The 17,381-nt window shown below is 39.3% G+C and overlaps 1 protein-coding gene across 2 annotated transcripts in view; it reads right to left on the minus strand.

Moving 5' to 3' along the window:
- The window catches only part of CEP112 (centrosomal protein 112), a 495,213-nt gene extending 478,858 nt beyond the window's left edge, over nt 1–16,355 (minus strand). For both annotated transcript variants that reach the window (XM_036753261.1, XM_036753260.1), the window contains exons 1-2: nt 16,284–16,355; nt 2,186–2,295 (exon numbers count right to left, since the gene is read on the minus strand). In XM_036753261.1, coding sequence (XP_036609156.1) covers nt 2,186–2,285 — 100 coding nt within the window. In that variant the 5' untranslated portion in view covers nt 2,286–2,295; nt 16,284–16,355. The remainder of the gene's footprint in view (nt 1–2,185; nt 2,296–16,283) is intronic.
- Nucleotides 16,356–17,381: the final 1,026 nt, after the last annotated feature.

Here is a 17,381-nt window from a genome sequence, read left to right on the forward strand (position 1 = left end):
CACTGTGTGTAATATCAGACTCCACTGACACACTTAGTTTTAATTAACTGTTTTTATTTTATTCTTTGTTATAAGAGACGCCTATCTGAGAGGAAGAACAGAGTGGGAAACATAGGTGATATAAAAATAAAAGATATCACTCAAAAAATTCAAGATTAGTTAAAATAGGAGATAGATTTTGCTTCCTCTCCTCATACACCAAGTGAGATTCTCCTTGGCTCAACCCAATCCTCCCATCTCCTCTCCCACAAACATGAGCCCTCCTTTAAATGTTGTCACCCTCCTAAAGAATGTAAGCTCCTTGAGAGCAGGTATTATCTCAATTTTTCTATTTCTTTCCCCAGTTTAGCCTACAGTAAGGACTATAAAAATGGTTTATTTTTCCATTTCATAGCCACAATTTACACTGGAGTTTTTCCCATGGAGCTGAGCTTCTTCCAATGACACATGTATTCTGGCCCCCTACTAAAGGACATGAATAAGAGGTTTCTGGATAGTCTCTTGGTTCCCATGACAACAGGGCTGTATTGAAGATGATTGGTGACTGAACCAAGAAGTGTTGTTCACTCACTGGGCTTAAAAGGACCCTCTGCTTTTCCTCTTCCTCCATTTTACACATGTTGTTTGGAATGCTTCCCACTCTCCTTTCAATGTGCTGATGGTGGAAGGGGATGAGGGAAGAATTTTTTTTCCCTTTTCACTCCTCCTCCCTATCTCCAGCAGCAGGTATGGTAGATATGAGCACAAGACAATGAGAATACGTGCTTGTCTAATTAAGCCTAATATTGGACCTCGGTCCCTAACTGCCTCTTCGGCTTCATGTTCCTTTCCCTGAGCACAGGTAACCAAACAGCAATTCTGAGAAATGGATGTTTCTAGCCTTGGCAGTCATCTCATGAACTAAAGACTTCCAGAGTCACTGAACTGTGAGAGGTGTTTCCTGTAATTATACCCTTCCCAAAGGAGAAAATGATTGCCACCAGAAGGACGAGCTATGCATGACTAGCTGGTCAGAAGATACAGACCTTGAACTACAGTTCAGATATGAAATAAAGGTGAAATATCTGTCAGCTATCTCACAAATCTCCTGACAGTCTCTGTCTCACAGAAGATTATAAAAGAGATAATAGGTCATAATTTATGTTTTAAATATGTGTTAATGCTCACTATGAGTCTTTTGTGTTTTAAGCATTTTTTTCATGGTAGAAGAAATAGCTCCCTTATACCTGATATCTTTATTTTGTACCATTCTTGAAATTCCTTTAAAAAGGGTAAAAACCTTTCATTACACATCTAGAGGAAAAAGGCCTAACATGTAAATATTTTCTTGAGGTAAGAAACTCATGGCAGAAACTCATTCATAGTAAAGTTTAATCACTCAATAAATGAAAATAAATTATTATGAGATCATTTCTTTTTGTGATTATAAAGGTTAGAAAAGAGAATTTTGTGCAGAGATGGGAGAAAATTACACCTTAGGAAGAAAAAGGATGCAGAAAGAAAAGGCTGAAAACCCTGAAGATTCATTATGCTAAATATTTAATTTTGCTTAGCATCCTCTTTTACCTTCAACTACCACTTGAAAATGAAAAGCACACTGACAATGTTCTTCTATTAAGGTGTCAAAGACTTTGTTATAAAACTGTTTCATTTGTAACATTATATAGTGTTGCACTGAGGTTCATTTTTATTCATTTTGATACAAAGTAGAACATAAAATATGCTTATGTTAGTCTCAGATGAAAGGTATTATAAAACGTTATCAGACTGCTCTGTCCTTATTTGTTAAGAAAAAATAGCTCTCTTTCAACTTTGAAAATTAATCAGTTCAACCAAACTTCACTAGAGGAAACTTATAACAGTCTAAGAGTGACAACTTACAATAGTCTAAGGACAATTAATTATAAGATCAAAAATCAAATGATCATAGATCTAGAGTTGGAAGAATGCTTCAAGGTCATCTAGTCCAGCCCTCCCAGTTTGCAGAAACAGAAATTAAGGACCAGAGAGGTTAAGTGAGTTTGCCCAAAGTCACACAGGTAATAAGTAGGAAAGCCAGAATTTGAATTCAGGTCCCATGATTATAAGTTGAGTGGTCTTTCCACTGAGCCATGCTGTCTTCTCAAATGAAATTCAAAACACAAACAAGGTATCTTAACATAAAAAAATAACTGAACAGTCTTACCTGATTTATGGGGTAATTTTAGAACAAAAGGCTTCATATCTACCACGTAGTGATCAAATTCTGCATCCAAGATCTCCAATTTTTCTTCTTCACTTGCCATTTCTATTAGTCTAGAAAAGAATTTAAGATGACAACTTTGTACCCATATGTCTTCCCATTTGCTAAGAATATTAAACAAAAAGAGAGAAATGGCACAATTCTGGGGCTTTTTTAGTAAAATGATTTGTAAGCTGCCTCTCCTTTCAACTATGAGATCTGTTAGGGAAGGAATTATATATAGGATCAAATTAGTTAAAAGTATTTAGTTAAAATTTTTAAAAATCTTTATTTTTTTTAAAATCACCCTATAGAAAGTCACTTTAAAATTATTTTTGCATGATTGAATCTTTTAAAAAATTCTGTCCCACGTACTATTAAGTCTTTTTCTAGAAGGTAATCTTATATTTCCTCTTTTTCAACTTTATAAATCTGTCCATTCTGCAATATTGAAGATAAAATATCTTCTTTATTAAAGATCTGTATTAAAATAAAATATCTATCTATCTTTGTGAAATAAATTCTTTTAAATCATCAGATCTAGTAATCAGTGGTTAGGATTTGCACTCCTGTATACTATTATACATAATCAGAGAGCAATTATAAATTGGGTTAGTAAACAAGTGGAAATTTATTAGTCCAAAGTTTGAGACCCAGTCAAGGCATGTCCACCTGAGCACATACCTGCCCATGAACCTACACATTTCTAAATAGTAAAGTTATATAAAACAAACAATTTCCTATAGAGCTTTGGTAACATGAGAGCATGTCCAACTCTTCATGACCCCATCTGATATTTTCTTGGCAAAGATATTGGAGTGGTTTGTCATTTCCTTCTCCAGCTCATTTTACAGACGAGAAAACTGAGGCAAACAGAGTTAAGTGACTTGCCCAAGGTCACACAGCTAGTGTCTGTGGCCGAATTTGAACTCTGGTCCTCCTGTCTCCAGGTCCAGTGCTCTATCCACTACACCATCTAGCTGCCCAATGAGAGACTAGAACAGAGACAAAAAGGAGTAGCTATTTGTCAATAAACTGTAGTGAAATGGACAATGAGCTTCTTTACAATGGTTTATTGAATAATTTTAAGATAAGCAATTTTATAGAAATTTTATTGAATTTTATTGAAAGACAATAGTAAAACATCTAAAATCACTAAGAAGAGGGAAATCATATTAGAATTCTGAAACCCAAAGCTCCATTCATTTGACCACTTGACCATACTACATATGAACTGGTAGCTTATTCATCTACTGCAAAAGCACAATGAAAAGTCCTAAATGCGAGTCATCCACAAAGACTTCCAAAATGACACTGCTTAGCAGAATGTAAATCAAGAACAATGCAAAGGAGAAACTTTTTGGTTAAGTGGTAAAAATTTATTTTCCCTTATGCTTATTACACTACCTTTTGAAACTAAAAATACATTAAACATAAAATGTCTAATTTATGTTTCCTTTTTTTGTAAGGACATAAAAATAAAATCCAGTTTCTTCCTTCAAGGAGCTTACATTTTGGGGGGGGGGGAGATGTCTAGCACATATACAAACAAGTATAATAGCTCTTTGGCCCATCCATGCTGTTGAGATTCAAGACCATTCTCAACAGATTTTCAACATCCCCCAAAATTTGACATATGTCTAAAGGGCCAGATAGTTATTATAAACCCTTTGAAGAGATTTCAAACATCAATTTTGAGCTCAGTCTCTCTGGAAAGAAGAGAAAAAAGTTCCAGGTTGAGAAGTAGTGGAAATATTGGTAAAAACCTGCAACAGTTCACCAATCTATAATCATGTGCAAAACACAATTAAAGGAGTTACCAGGGAGTTTTCACCATAAAATTAGGGCCATTATGCTCACTTCCCCATAAATATTTTATTTCATTTTAGTGAGAATGGTTCACTGAAATCAGAATCTTCATGGATGGAAAAATATATCCAAAGAGTAGACATAAGACCAGGTGCTGCTTGTGCAATTTCTCAAGCTCAAAAAGATGAGTTAATTGTTGCAGGAAATGATATTGAACTTGTATCAAAGTCAACTGCCCTGATTCAACAGGCCATAACAGTTAAAAAAAAAAAAGATGATGTAAAACAAGTTTTAAATGGCTTTTGTTACCGAGAAAGGCACAGTGCAAAAGGCTGATGAATAAGTTCAAATCATATCAATGCCAAAGGCCATATTATAACTCAAATGTTATAATAAAATACAGTTGGCCATTTGGGGATTTTTTTTCTCTTTTCAGAATGTTGCCATTCTGAGAAATGATGATAAAACTTTATTTTAAAATGTGTTGAACCAGACCAAACGTAAATTAGGCAGGTGTCCCTGAGTTCATGAAGACAGAGCTCAAATCCTGGGAGGTCATTCTGTGATGCAAAAAAGGCTTTGAATATGAGCCTTTTAACAGACACCATGATGAAATTCAAAAAAGCCACCTGCTAGAAGGTTTATCATCTATTTCTGCACTATAATAAAAACATATTATTAGAATAAAAAAGGATAGAACAGAGAAAATTAGGGAAGAGAACAGTGTTAACAATGGAGTTGGGGAGAAAGAGAGGACAGAAGGATGAGAAAAGCCTTCTTGGAGAAGGCAGTACCCTGGATAGAACCCTGAAGGAAGACATGCATTCTAAGAGGCAGAGTTGAGAAGGGAATGCATTCTAGGTATTGGAGATGACTTGTGTAAATATACAGAGGAAGGAGATGGAGTATTACATTTGGGGAATGACCCATTAGTATGAAATACGAATGAAAAGGTACGTAGAAGACAGCTTAAGGAGGGCCTTAAATGCAAAGCTAAGGAGTTTCAATTTTATCCTAAGGATCCACTGATGGTCTAGGGGGAAATTAGTGACAAAGTCATATTCTAGCTTTAGGAAGTTCAAATGAGATAACATATATTAAGCTCTGCAAACCTTAAACACTATATAAATGCTGGCTATTGTTATTGTGATAACTGTTGGAAGAATGGATCAGAGTCAAAAGAAACTGGAAGCAGGGAGATAAATTACAAGGCTATTACAAATGGCTACTCTAGGTAAATGTGCTGAGGGCCTGAATTAGAATTAGTAACCATATACAGGGAAAGAATTGAATGGAGGCAATAGGTCATGCACATGGAATCCATAAGACCTGACAACTGACTGAATGGGGGGAAAGGGAGAGAGTCAAGGATGACAATGAGGTTACAAAACTCTGTAACTTCGAATGGTGTTCTAAGCAGGAATAGGGCAGTTTGGAGAGGCAGGTTTGCAGGAGAAGATGAGTTCTGTTTGGACGTACTGAATTTGAGATGCTTACAGAACATCTGGAAGGGATTATCTAGCAAGCAATTGATGACGCATGAGTGAAGTTCAGGACTTAACTTACAGCTAAATATATAGATAGAAATGATACTTGAACCTATAGGAACTACTGAAGTCTCCAAAGGAGAGTCTACAGAAAAGGACTAAGACAAAACTCTGAGGAACATCCATGTAAAGGAAGCAGGAGATGTATGATGATCCAGCAAAGGAAATGAACAGGAATGGTTTAGACAGGAGAATATTCAGTAGCTATGTCAAGGGATCCAGAGAGGACACAGCATCCAAAAGGACAGAGCTGTCAAAAGCATCAAAAACTACTAAAAAGTCAAAAAGAATAGAGGCCAGAAAAAGGATGTTGGACTTGGCAGTAAAGGGACTGATGGAGAACTTGAAAGAGTCATTTCAGTAAGCAGTGGTATTAGAAGTCAGAGTGGAATGAGAAGTGAAGAAATGGCAAAATTGGGTACGGACAATTTCTTCTAGAAGTCTGATAGTGAAAAGGAAAAGATTAATAGCTTGAGTTGATGGAAGGATAAAATGAAGGTTGGTGTTTTTTTTTAATAGATAGGGTCTTCCTGAGCTCATAAACAGAAAAACTGAAAATGAAATAGAGTGAGTGAAAGATGGGCGATCTCCTCAAGTACATGGGAGGGAACAGAATAGAGAGCACAAGGGCAAGTAAGGGGCCTTGGCAAGGAGATGGGCCACTTCTTCCTCTAAGATGAAAGGGACTAGGGAGTAAAAAGATTTAGATGGATGAGAATGAGAATACAGGAATAGGTAGAAGGGAAGGCAGATTTTGCCCAGGGAGACAAGAACTCATAAGTACATAGTTGACCAGGGCCTCTATAATCCAGGGTCTTGTGATGATAGATGGTGAGAGTGGAGTGTTTCTTCTTCAAAAACCAAGGAGTGGGAATAGGAGGTGAGGCATCACAGGCAATTTGGGCCAGAGGCTAGCCTTTATTTCCCAAGGGCTAAAGTGAATGGCACCAGTTTATTAGTTACATCACAAAATGCCAGAGGATGAAACACATCAAAAAAAAAAAACTCTCCCTCCCATAGAACATGCATTCAGCTCAGTGTCAGGTCTAATATTTAAAGTAAAGCCTCAGTCCTCTGGATGTTCAGCCTAGTGTCTAGGGCCCCTGTCAAGGTGACACTAGGCATCTGCTTAACCACTGAGAGGTTCTGTCATGATGAAAAGTTTTCAAGTACAGTCCGGACAACAGATTGACTCTGCTGAGAACCAACTTAGTTAAGTCTAGAAAGGCTTATAAACCAGTAGGTTGGCCACTACACAAATTGTTTGAACATGGCAAGTCAGGGAAAAAAAGGAATCCTGACTATAACTTATACACAAATAATTAACTCTACTAGCAACTAATCAAAATTATATTACAGGTTGGAATCTTAATCTCTTTCATAATACTCCCTACCACATACTTATATTCTTTATTATATGTGTTCTTTACTATGTACTTATATTCTATTTTGTATTATTACAGTTTATGTACATGCCTTATGTAGCCTACCTGATTATTAGCTCCTTGTGATCAGTGATTGTATCTTGTTCATCTCTATATCCCCAGAACCAGAACTTTGCACATATTAAATAATTTGTTTTAAATCAAATTATGTTTACAGTTTAAACAATACTTTAGACTGTAAGTAATTTTCCATTATGCCTAAAGCCATACTATACCTAGTGGTTCTATTCAGTTGCTGAAAAGCAAAAGAGTAAGAGTAAATTGTGTTACCCTTCTTATGCCATACTTTCTATTTTATTCATTTCTTTTATAATACTCATATACAGATCACATAAATTCAGAAACTGAATAGTCACAAGCAAATCAAACTGTAGAGGAGAATTTAGAAGGAAAGAATGTGAAAGTACAAGAACCAGAGAATCAGAGAGAGAAAAAAGGGAGGATAATTGAGTCAAAATAGATTGCTTTGAGTATATACAGATCACATTACTTCTCTATCTTAACCTTCTTCTACATAAAGGTTTTAATAAAATATAACATTCATTACCATTAAGAACATTTTTAAAGCATGGGAGTAAATGGATATTTCCTTAATACGCTAAGTAGTACCTATATAAAGCCAAGAGCTATAATAATATGTAATAGAGAAATGCTTAAGGCCTTCCCAAGAAGATCAGAAGTAAAACAAGAATGTTCATTATCACCGCTATTATTTGATATAGTAATTGAAATGCTAGCCACAGCAAAATATAAGAAAAGCAAATGAGGAATAAGTTTAGGCAAAGAAAAAATAAAAGTATTACTTTTCTGCAGATGATATGAGGGTTTACTTAAAGAACCCTAGAGATCAGTCAATAAGTCAACTAGTATTTGTTAGCACCTACATGCCAGGAACTCTGTTAAGAGTTAGGAATACAAAGACAGACCAAAAAAAAAAGTCCTATTCTCAAGGAGCTCATATTCTAATGAGGCAGACAATATGCAAACAACTATGTACAAAAAAGATATATAAGAGATATGTAGGAGATATAGAACAAAGTGCTAAGATGAAAAAGGACTGGGGAAAAGCCTTTGCCTCTTATAGAAGGCATAATTTTAGCTGAGATTTGAAGAAGGCCAGGGAAATCTTAAGGAGGCAGAGATAAGGAAGGAGCATATTCTAGACATGGAGAACAACCAGAGAAAATCAGAATATTTTTTTCATATGACTATTAATAGCCTGAGCTTCTTTCCTGGAAGAAGCGGGAATAATCTGTAAATACTCATAATACAAAAATAAAACACATCAATAAAACTAAAAAAGTAAAACCAAAACATTGAAGAGTTGGGAGACAGTGTTGCATGCAAGGAACAGCAAGGAGGCCAGTGTCACTGGATTACAAAGTATGAGGAGAGGAGTAAGGAGTAAGAAGACTGGGAAGGTAAGAAGACGCCAGGTTCCGAAGGACTTTAAAAGTCAAACAGAAGATTTTTATATTTGATCTGAGAGGCAAAAGGAAGCCATTGGTGTTGACCTGAATAGGGGAGTGATATGGTGCTTTAGGAGGTACAATTTGACAGCTGAGTAAAGAACACATTAGTGTAGGGAAAGAGTTGAGGCAGGGAGATCAAACAAAAGGTTATTACAATAGTTCAGGAAGGAGGTGATGAGGGCCTGCACCAGGTTGGTAGCCATGTCAAACAAAAGAAAGAAGAGAGCATATATGAGGGATGTTAAAAAGGTAGAAATGTCAGGATTTGACAACTGCTTGGACATGAAAAGTGAAAATGAGGAGTCAGGATGACAATCAGGTTGTGAACCTGAGTTCCTGGGAGGATGGTGGTACCCACCCTCCACAGTAATAAGGAATGAAGAGTTGAGGTGGGGGAGCAGGGGGAGGGAGAGGCCAGACAGGGGAAGGAAGATAATGAGTTCAGTTTTGGACATACTGAGTTTAAGATGTTTACAAGACATGCAATTCAAAATGTCTAAAAAGACAATGGAGATGCAAGGCTGGAGATTGAGAGAGAAGTTTAGGGCTGAACAAGATTCCAGTCATCTATATTGAGATGATAATTGAAACCTTGAGAGCTGATAAGATCACTAAGTGAAATAGCTAGATGTTCTAGATAAAAACAGAGCAAAAGAGACAGTGAAATGGTCAGGCAGGTAGGAAAACCTAAAAATGAATTTAAACAATAACTTCAATAAAGTTTTATGGTAATTCAGCCACTCCAGTCATGTCTGACTCTTCATGACACTTTTTGGGGGATTTCTTAACAAAGATACTGGAGTGCTTTGCCATTTCCTTCTCCAGCCCATTTGACAGATGAGGAACTGAGGCAAACAGGGTTAAGCGACTTGCCCAGGGTCACACAGCTGGTAAGTGTCAGGCCAGATCTGAGCTCAGGTTCATGACTCTATCATGAACATGATACCTGAGCTTCAGGCCCAGCACTCTATCCACTGTACCACTTAGCTGCTTGCTGCTTCAGTAAAGTAGCTGGACATAAAATAAACAAATAATGTCTATGTATGTTACCAATATTGAAAGGATTCAGTGTTCCCCTGAACCATCTTCTTCTTCCCACCCATTATATGGGAAGACTTTACCTAAAAGACAAACCTGCCCCTAGATTCTAACTAATGTATGTTACTGGGCCTGGCTTCCCTGAAGCAACTTCCTTTCCTCTTTCCCCCATCCTTTCCCCCTTCTGGCCTCCAAACAATGAATTAAGCCTCGGACAAAGCTACCCCTGGAACTTAAACGGCTCCAGCTTCCCTAACACAGCTTCCTGGTCATTAAAGATATAAAAGTTCCCAGCCATATGGAATCTAGGTCCCTTGAGCTTGCTGGATTTCTGAAACCCACAAGAGCACTTTATTCTGCCCTGCTGACTACATGTGTTTCCATATGTGAGGTGAGAGGGCGGCAGGATTTACATCCAGAGAAGCCACGAACTACTGCATCCTTGTTGCATACTGTTGCTGCATTAGGATAAATATGCTTTGCAACTACCTCATTTCGTCTCAACACTGAACCTATACTAAGAAAATTCTGACATTAAGGCTGTGCTTTCAATACCAATAAAGCCTAGCAGAAGATTAAAAAAAAAGAAATTCCAAACAAAAAAAATTACAGAACATAAGTCACTAAGTTGTATATACCCTTTGACCCAAGTGGTTATCACTATTAGGCATATACTCCAAAGAGAAAGGACCCATATGTACAAAAATATTCATAACATTTTTTGTTGTGACAAGGAACTGGAAACTAGGAAAGTATCTATCAATTAGAAAATGACTGAATAAATTATGGTAAATGGATTTAACTGAATATTAATGTACCATAAAAAATAAAGGGATGGGTTCCAAGAAACCTGAGAAGATTGTACGAACTTATATAAAGTGAAGTTGATGGGGTTTAAACTGTGGGAACCCCCTTGAACACCAGCCTGAATCTTCCCACTTGTTCTGGCTTTTCATGCCCAAATAGCCTAGCCTAGCCCCTCTATCGTCTGGCTAGTTTCCACCCTTGATCTGGTCAAAGTGTCTATGCCCAAATCTGTTAACCTGAAACTAGCCTAGCCCTACATTGCCTTGCTATCTCCTGGTAGCCTTCAGCTACTTCCCACCCTTAATTCCATTCTCTTGGTTCCTGGAGTCTGACCTCATCCCAGTCCCATCAATCTCCTCCTTAGACTCCTCACCCCAGGACCACCCCAGATCCTTCCTACAAATCTTTGTATATAAGTCTCATCTTGCCTCCATGAAGGTGCTCAGATTTACTCTAGCTCAGATGGAATCTGGCCCGCTTGTGAAAACAAGAATCACAAATGGTGGGATTTCTTAAGACAACCCAATATGGCAAGCCCTTAATAAACTTTGTCTTTTTGCTTGGCTGAGAAGGCTTGGGTTGAATTCTTTTGGCAGGACCCAGTATGTCAGTATTTCAAGCACCCCTCAACCCCAACCTCTTCAAAGTAAGCAGAAGCTGGAGAACAATTTATATAGTGACAACAAAAAACAAAAACAAAAGTTTGGACTTACAAACTCTGATCAATACTATAACCAACTACTAATGAAAAAAGGGAATGTGCTCTCCATCCCTTGGGAGATTAAAAATGAATTAGATACATTCAGACATGGTCAATATGTGAATATGTTTTGGGTGACTATGTTAACTTGTTACAAGAAAGGATGTTGGGTTTTTTGCCAGGGAGAGGTGGGGGAGGGGGGCATGGTTGGAAAGAATTAGGCAGGAAAGGAGTATTAGTGATAAAGAAAATATTAGTGAACCTCCTTTCTCCCACTCCAACTCTACCACCCATTAATAGGATCATAGATATATAGCTGATAGGGCCCCTAGATGCCATTAAGTCCAACCCACTTATTTTAAAGATAAGGAAAATGAAGCCCAGAGTAGTTAAATGATTTGCAAATTTCTCATCCAATTTAGGTTACTGGTTCCCACGTCATTTTCCCTTCTTTTTCAAAGAGTTCAGTATAACTCACATTCTTCCTCTCCTCTAGAACCTCAGTCTCCTAAGATCCTATGACATATTCTTCCATTCTACCTCAGTCACCCACAGGGACAATCATACCCCAGACCTTACCATTACTCACACATTCTGTTCCCATAATCGAAAACTCTTGGCATAACTCATTATTTCAATTCTCCCTGTGTCTGGCCCTCCTAAATCTATTCTTTGTCCTCAATGAAACCTCCATTCTCTCTACGCCACAGTACTTATCTCAAGTCATCACTCCTTCTCTAACCTCACATTCTTCCCTTCCCTAATTTCAGCTTTTATTGTTATTGTTGTTGTTCATTCAGTCATACCCATCTCTTTGTGAACCCATGGACCTCCATGACCTCTCAAAGTCTGTTCAAGTTCGTCTTTGTTGTTTGCATAAAACTATCTATCCATCTCATCCTCCACTGTCCTCTTCTCCTTTTGCCTACAATCTTTCCCAGCATCAGGGTCTCTTCTAGTGAGTCTTCTCATGATGCCGCCAAAGTATTTAAGCTTCAGCTTTAGTATCTGACCTACCAGTGAACAGCATGAATTAGTTTCTTTAAGTATTGACTGATTTGATCTCCTTGTGAGACTCTCAAAAGTCATCTCCAGCACCACAACTCAAAAGCATGAGCTTTTTGTAATAGTCCAACTATCACAGCCATACATTACTACTGGAATGACCATAGCTTTAACTACATGGACCTTTCGTCAGCAAGGTAATGTCTCTGTTTTTTGGTATGCTGCCCAGATTTATCATGGCTTTTCTTCCAAGGAACAAGCATTTTTTTTAATTTCATGACTGTAGTCACCATCTGCAGTGACCTTTGAACCAAAGAACAGAAAATCTGACATTGCTTTCATTTCTTCTTCCTTTATTTGCCAGGAAATGATGGAACCAGTTCCCAAGATCTTAGTTTTTTTGGTTTTGTTTTTTTTTTTTAAAGCTTCAAGCCATCTTTTATACTCTCTTTTACCCTCATCAAGAGGCTACTTAATTCCTCTTCACTTTCTGCCATCAGAATGGTATTGTCTGCATATCTCAGATTGTTGATATTTCTCTGAGCAACCTCAATTCTAGCTTTTGATTCATCCAGCATGGCATTTCGCATGATGTATTCTGCATATGAGTTAAATAAATAAGGTATCAATATACAGCTTTATCATACTCCTTTTCCAATCTTAAACCAATCAGTTGTTACACATTCAGTTCTAACTGTTACCTCTTGGGCAACATACAGGTTTCTCAGGAGACAAGTAAGATGGTCTGGTACTCCCATCTCTTTGAAAACTTGCCATATTTTGTTGTGATCCATCCAGTCAAAGGCTTTAGTGTAGTCAATGAAGCAAAAGTAGATATTTTTCTGGGTCTCTTGCTTTCTTCATAATCCAGCAAATATTGGCAATTTGGTCTCTAGGTCCTCTGCCTCTTCAAAAACCAGCTTATTCTGCTGGTCATTTTTGGATCACATAATGTGGAAGCTTTAACAGATCTTGGTGGCATGGGAAATAAACACAATTGTTTGCCATTTTGAACATTCTTTGACATTGTCCTTCTTTAGGAGTAGGATGTAAAATGATCTTTTCCAATTCAGTGGCCACTGTTGAGTTTTCCAAATTTGCTGGCATATGGAATGCAACACTTTGACAGCATCATCTTTTAGGATTTTAAATAGCTCAGCTAAAATCTTACCAACTCCACTAGCCTTACTGTTAGCAATGCTTCCTAAGGCCCACTTGACTTTATTCTCCAGGACATCTGGCTCTAGATAAATAACAGTACCATCATGATTACTGGTTATTGATGATGTTAAGATCTTTCTTGTATAGTTCCTTTGTGTATTCTTGCCACCTCTTCTTAATCTCTTCTACTTCTGTTAAGTCTTTTAGCATGCCAATTTTTGCATGAAATGTTCCCTTGATATCTCTAATTTTCTTGAAGAGATCTCATCTTTCCCATTCTATTGGTTTTTTTTTTTTTGCATTGCTTATTTTTAAGAAAATGTTCTTATTTCTCTTTGCTATTCTCTGGAATTCTACATTCAGTTCCATATATCTTTCCCTTTCTCCTTTATCTTTTACTTTCCTTTTTTTTTCAGTTACTTGTAAAGCCTCATTAGACAGTCATTTTGCTTTCTTGCTCTTCTTTTTCTTTGGAATGTTTTTGTTGCTGCCTCCTGTACAATATTAGCAAACCTCTGCCCACAGTTCTTCAGGCATTCTATCTACCAAATCTAATCCCTTAAATCTATTCATCACCTCCACTTCATAATCATAAGGGATGTTATTTAGGTCTATATGGTCTGATGATTTCCCCTATAGTTAACCAATTTAAAGCCCACAGTGTCCTCTGTTCTCAAGAGACTCCTGCTTTGCCAAATCCTAGCCTTGGATTACTCCTACCTACCACCTTGCCTCTTTTGTTTCCACTCACATTCTTTAGAACCAGTCTGGAAGAAGTTAAGCAAAGGAGCCACCTGAGTCCATTACATATTTATACTATCTACCCTCAACTAGGTCATCACTGCAACAAAGTAATCCTTCTAGCTTCTTTAATTGAGTCTATATTCCACTTCCCACAGAGCTTCTTCTAAATCTAAACCTCCCTTGTCTCCCACTTCCTACTCCCTCTCCCCTGAGGACCTAACCTCATACTTTCACACTGACCTCTCTCTTCTCTCCTTCTCTCCATCTCAAAACCCTTTGATATTATCTCTTACTCTCCATCTAACCCTTCCAGTCTCTAACAATAAGGTGGTTCTTACCAAGGTCAATCATGTGCCTTCGATTTCATGCCTTCCCATCTTCCTTAGTTGGCTGCTTCCACAATCATTCCCTTTTTTAATCTCTGACCTCACCTTATCCACGATGCCTTCATTGTGTTGACAAACACGTTCATCTCTCCCATTCTTAAAAAACCTGCACTGGCCTCAACCACTTCTCAAGTTATTGTCCTCTATCTCTCCTTTCTTTTTCAGCCAAACTCCTAGAAAAAGCTGTCTGAACACTTTTTCTTCCCAAATGCCCTCTCTTTCCTGAGTTGTTCTCTACTAATTCTCCTATTTATATGACTGATCCTTCTCAGGATTCTTTGATGCTTCATCATCCCTATCGCCCCATCCTTCCCACCCACCCCCCATCTTAGTACACACTAAGGATCTATCTTGTGACATTCTCTAACTCCACTCTTTTGGTGACCTCATAAGTTCTCATGATGACCCCCAAATCTGTGTATCCAGTACCAATCTCTCTCCTAAGCCTCAGTTCCACATCATCAAATGCCTATTAGACATTTCAAACTACATAGTCACTAAACACCTCAAACTCATTGTGTCCAAAACAGAACTCTTATCTTTTCCAAAAATCCATTCCTCTTCAAAACTTCCCACTTTCTGTCAAGGGCACACCATCCTTCAATTTCCCCAGGTTCACAGCCTTGCCATTATCCTCAACTCCTCACTCTCACCCCTCACAGCCAATCAGTTGCCTCTTTTGCAATATCTCTTAAAGAAGTCCCCTTCTCTCCCCTAACACTGCTACCACTCTGTTACAGGTCCTCATTACCTCATGCCTGGACAACTTCAGTAGTCTTCTGCTGGGTCCATCAGCCTCAAATATCTATTCATTCAACCATCAAAGTGATTTTCCTAAAGCACAAGTCCAACTATGTCACTCAGTAAACAGCCCCTGACTCCCTATTGCCTGCAGGATCAAAAACAAAATTCTGTTTAGCATTCAACACTCTATAACCTAACTCCCTCCTAATTTTTCAGTCTTCTTGTACTTTATTTCATAGCTTACTCTTTGATCCAGGAACACTGGCCTTCCTGCTATTCCAAGAAGAAATAACTCCATCACTCTGAGTATTTTCTCTGACTGTCCTCCCATGTCTGGAATTCTCTCCTTCATCACCACACCCTGACTTCTTGGCTTCTTTTAAAGTCCCAACTAAAATCTCATCTTTTACAGTAAGCCTTTCCCAACCTGTCTTAATTCTAGTGCTTTCCCTCCATTATCTCCCATTTATATCGTATATACAAATATATCTATTTCTTGTCTTCTCTATTATTTAATCGAGCATCTTTGTGTATCCCCAGTGCTTAGCACAGTGCCTGGCACATAGCAGGCAACTGACAAATGTTTGTCGATTGCCTGATTGTTAAACTGAGTTCAGATCAATCAATTCTTATTGGTTTACTGAGAGCTCGTGGAGTCTGCTCACACAATCTTGATGCTGCTACCCTGTTTTTCTTCTTCTGATTGAATGTAAGTTCCTCGAGGGCAAGTGGTTGTTTCATTTCTGTTTTTGTAAGTCCCAGCAGCAAGCGCAGTGCCTGGACCACAGAGTGCGATCTTAACGCATGTTTGTTTACTTTAATCCGGATCGACTGTCAGTTTAACTGAGAGCCAATGGAAAGGGGGGAGGGGGGGGAGAGAGACAGAGAGACAGAGACAGTGCTTCGTATTTCCCTTCAGGTGGGACGTTCTGGAATCTAAAGGCTCCCACGAATTCCACGCCGAGCCTGGGCCCCGGGGAAGATCGTGGGTCGCCCTGGGGCCAGAGCGCGCGCCGGGTCCCAGACTAGGGGCAATAATAGCGCGAGCGGGGCTCCCCGTCCTCCTCCAACCCCAGCCTAAGGAAGGATTCCCGACCCCCGCACTGAGGGGCAGCGGTGGACCCTACACCCCTCCTCCCCAACTCCCACTCGGGATCCTGGATTGCATGGGTGAGGAATGAAAATCCTAAAAGGCAATAACAACCTGGCGCCCCTATGCTCATCCGTCCTGTCAGCTTCCCGCGGCCGCCGCGGCCTCGGCCGCCAAACGATTTCAAACCACAGCTGACGCCTCTTCCTTCGCCTCCGCCGCCGCCGAGCCCGGGCCGCCCAGCGGATGAGGCAAGGGGGAGGGATAGAGGGGAGGACTTCCGTCCTCGGAGGCCCGCCCCACCCAGGCTCAGGCCGCCAATGGGTGGCGCCGTTGCTATAGCGACCTTCCCAGAATTTCTTCCCCACTCCCCCACCCCACACCTCCATCCGTGCCCGCCCTCAAGCGAGTCTGCGCAGCTCCGGCTTTGCCCGAACTCCAGGGCCCCTCCTACTGAGGCCTCTCAGAACTCTAAGCGTCCCGGGCTGCGAAGGACCAAATTCCAAGAGTTCCCGAGAACTAGCGGCTGGGACTGTGGGGAGGCCGCTGTAAAGAAACCACTCTGGGGTCTGGCCGGAATTAGTTCAGGGACTTGAGTTCCGCTCTGGTTGTGTCTCATTTGCTTACACTTATCCGGAGCCTGAGGGACGGAAGGGAAAATCTCTGCCTTGAACTGAGCCCAGTGTAGTTAACTGGCACCGCTATTCACCAAGCGGCAACGGAGGGCACGGAGAGTGGGACCAGGGGAAAGAGACCGTGTAGAGAAAGAATAAATAACCTCTATGAGCCTCCACTTGTTAGTCTGTGAAGTGGGGGTGATAATGTTGGTGTGGTGCAGTGGACCGAGCTCTGGACCTGTAGTTAGGAAGACCTGGGTTCAAATGCAACTTCGGACTCTGACTAGCTGAGTGATCCTGGGCAAGTCGCTCGACCTCTTTTAATCTCAGTTTCCTTATTTGTAAAAATGAAGATAATAATGCTACTTACCAGGGTTTTTGTGAAGATAAAATCAGATAACCTCAAGGAATTACGTAAATGCTAGTTAATATTATTAATTAAATCCCAGAAGGTCCAGACCCCATCAATCCCACCGTCAGTCCTAGAAAATAAGCACAATGTACTAATGCTTTTTAAAATATTTTCATTTATTTTTGTTTTTATATCTAGATTTCCCTCTGCATCCCCTCTCTTCCCTCTCCCAATGAGCTATCC

Source organism: Trichosurus vulpecula, chromosome 4 (assembly GCF_011100635.1).
Source record: "Trichosurus vulpecula isolate mTriVul1 chromosome 4, mTriVul1.pri, whole genome shotgun sequence".
Taxonomy (NCBI): Eukaryota; Metazoa; Chordata; class Mammalia; order Diprotodontia; family Phalangeridae; genus Trichosurus; species Trichosurus vulpecula.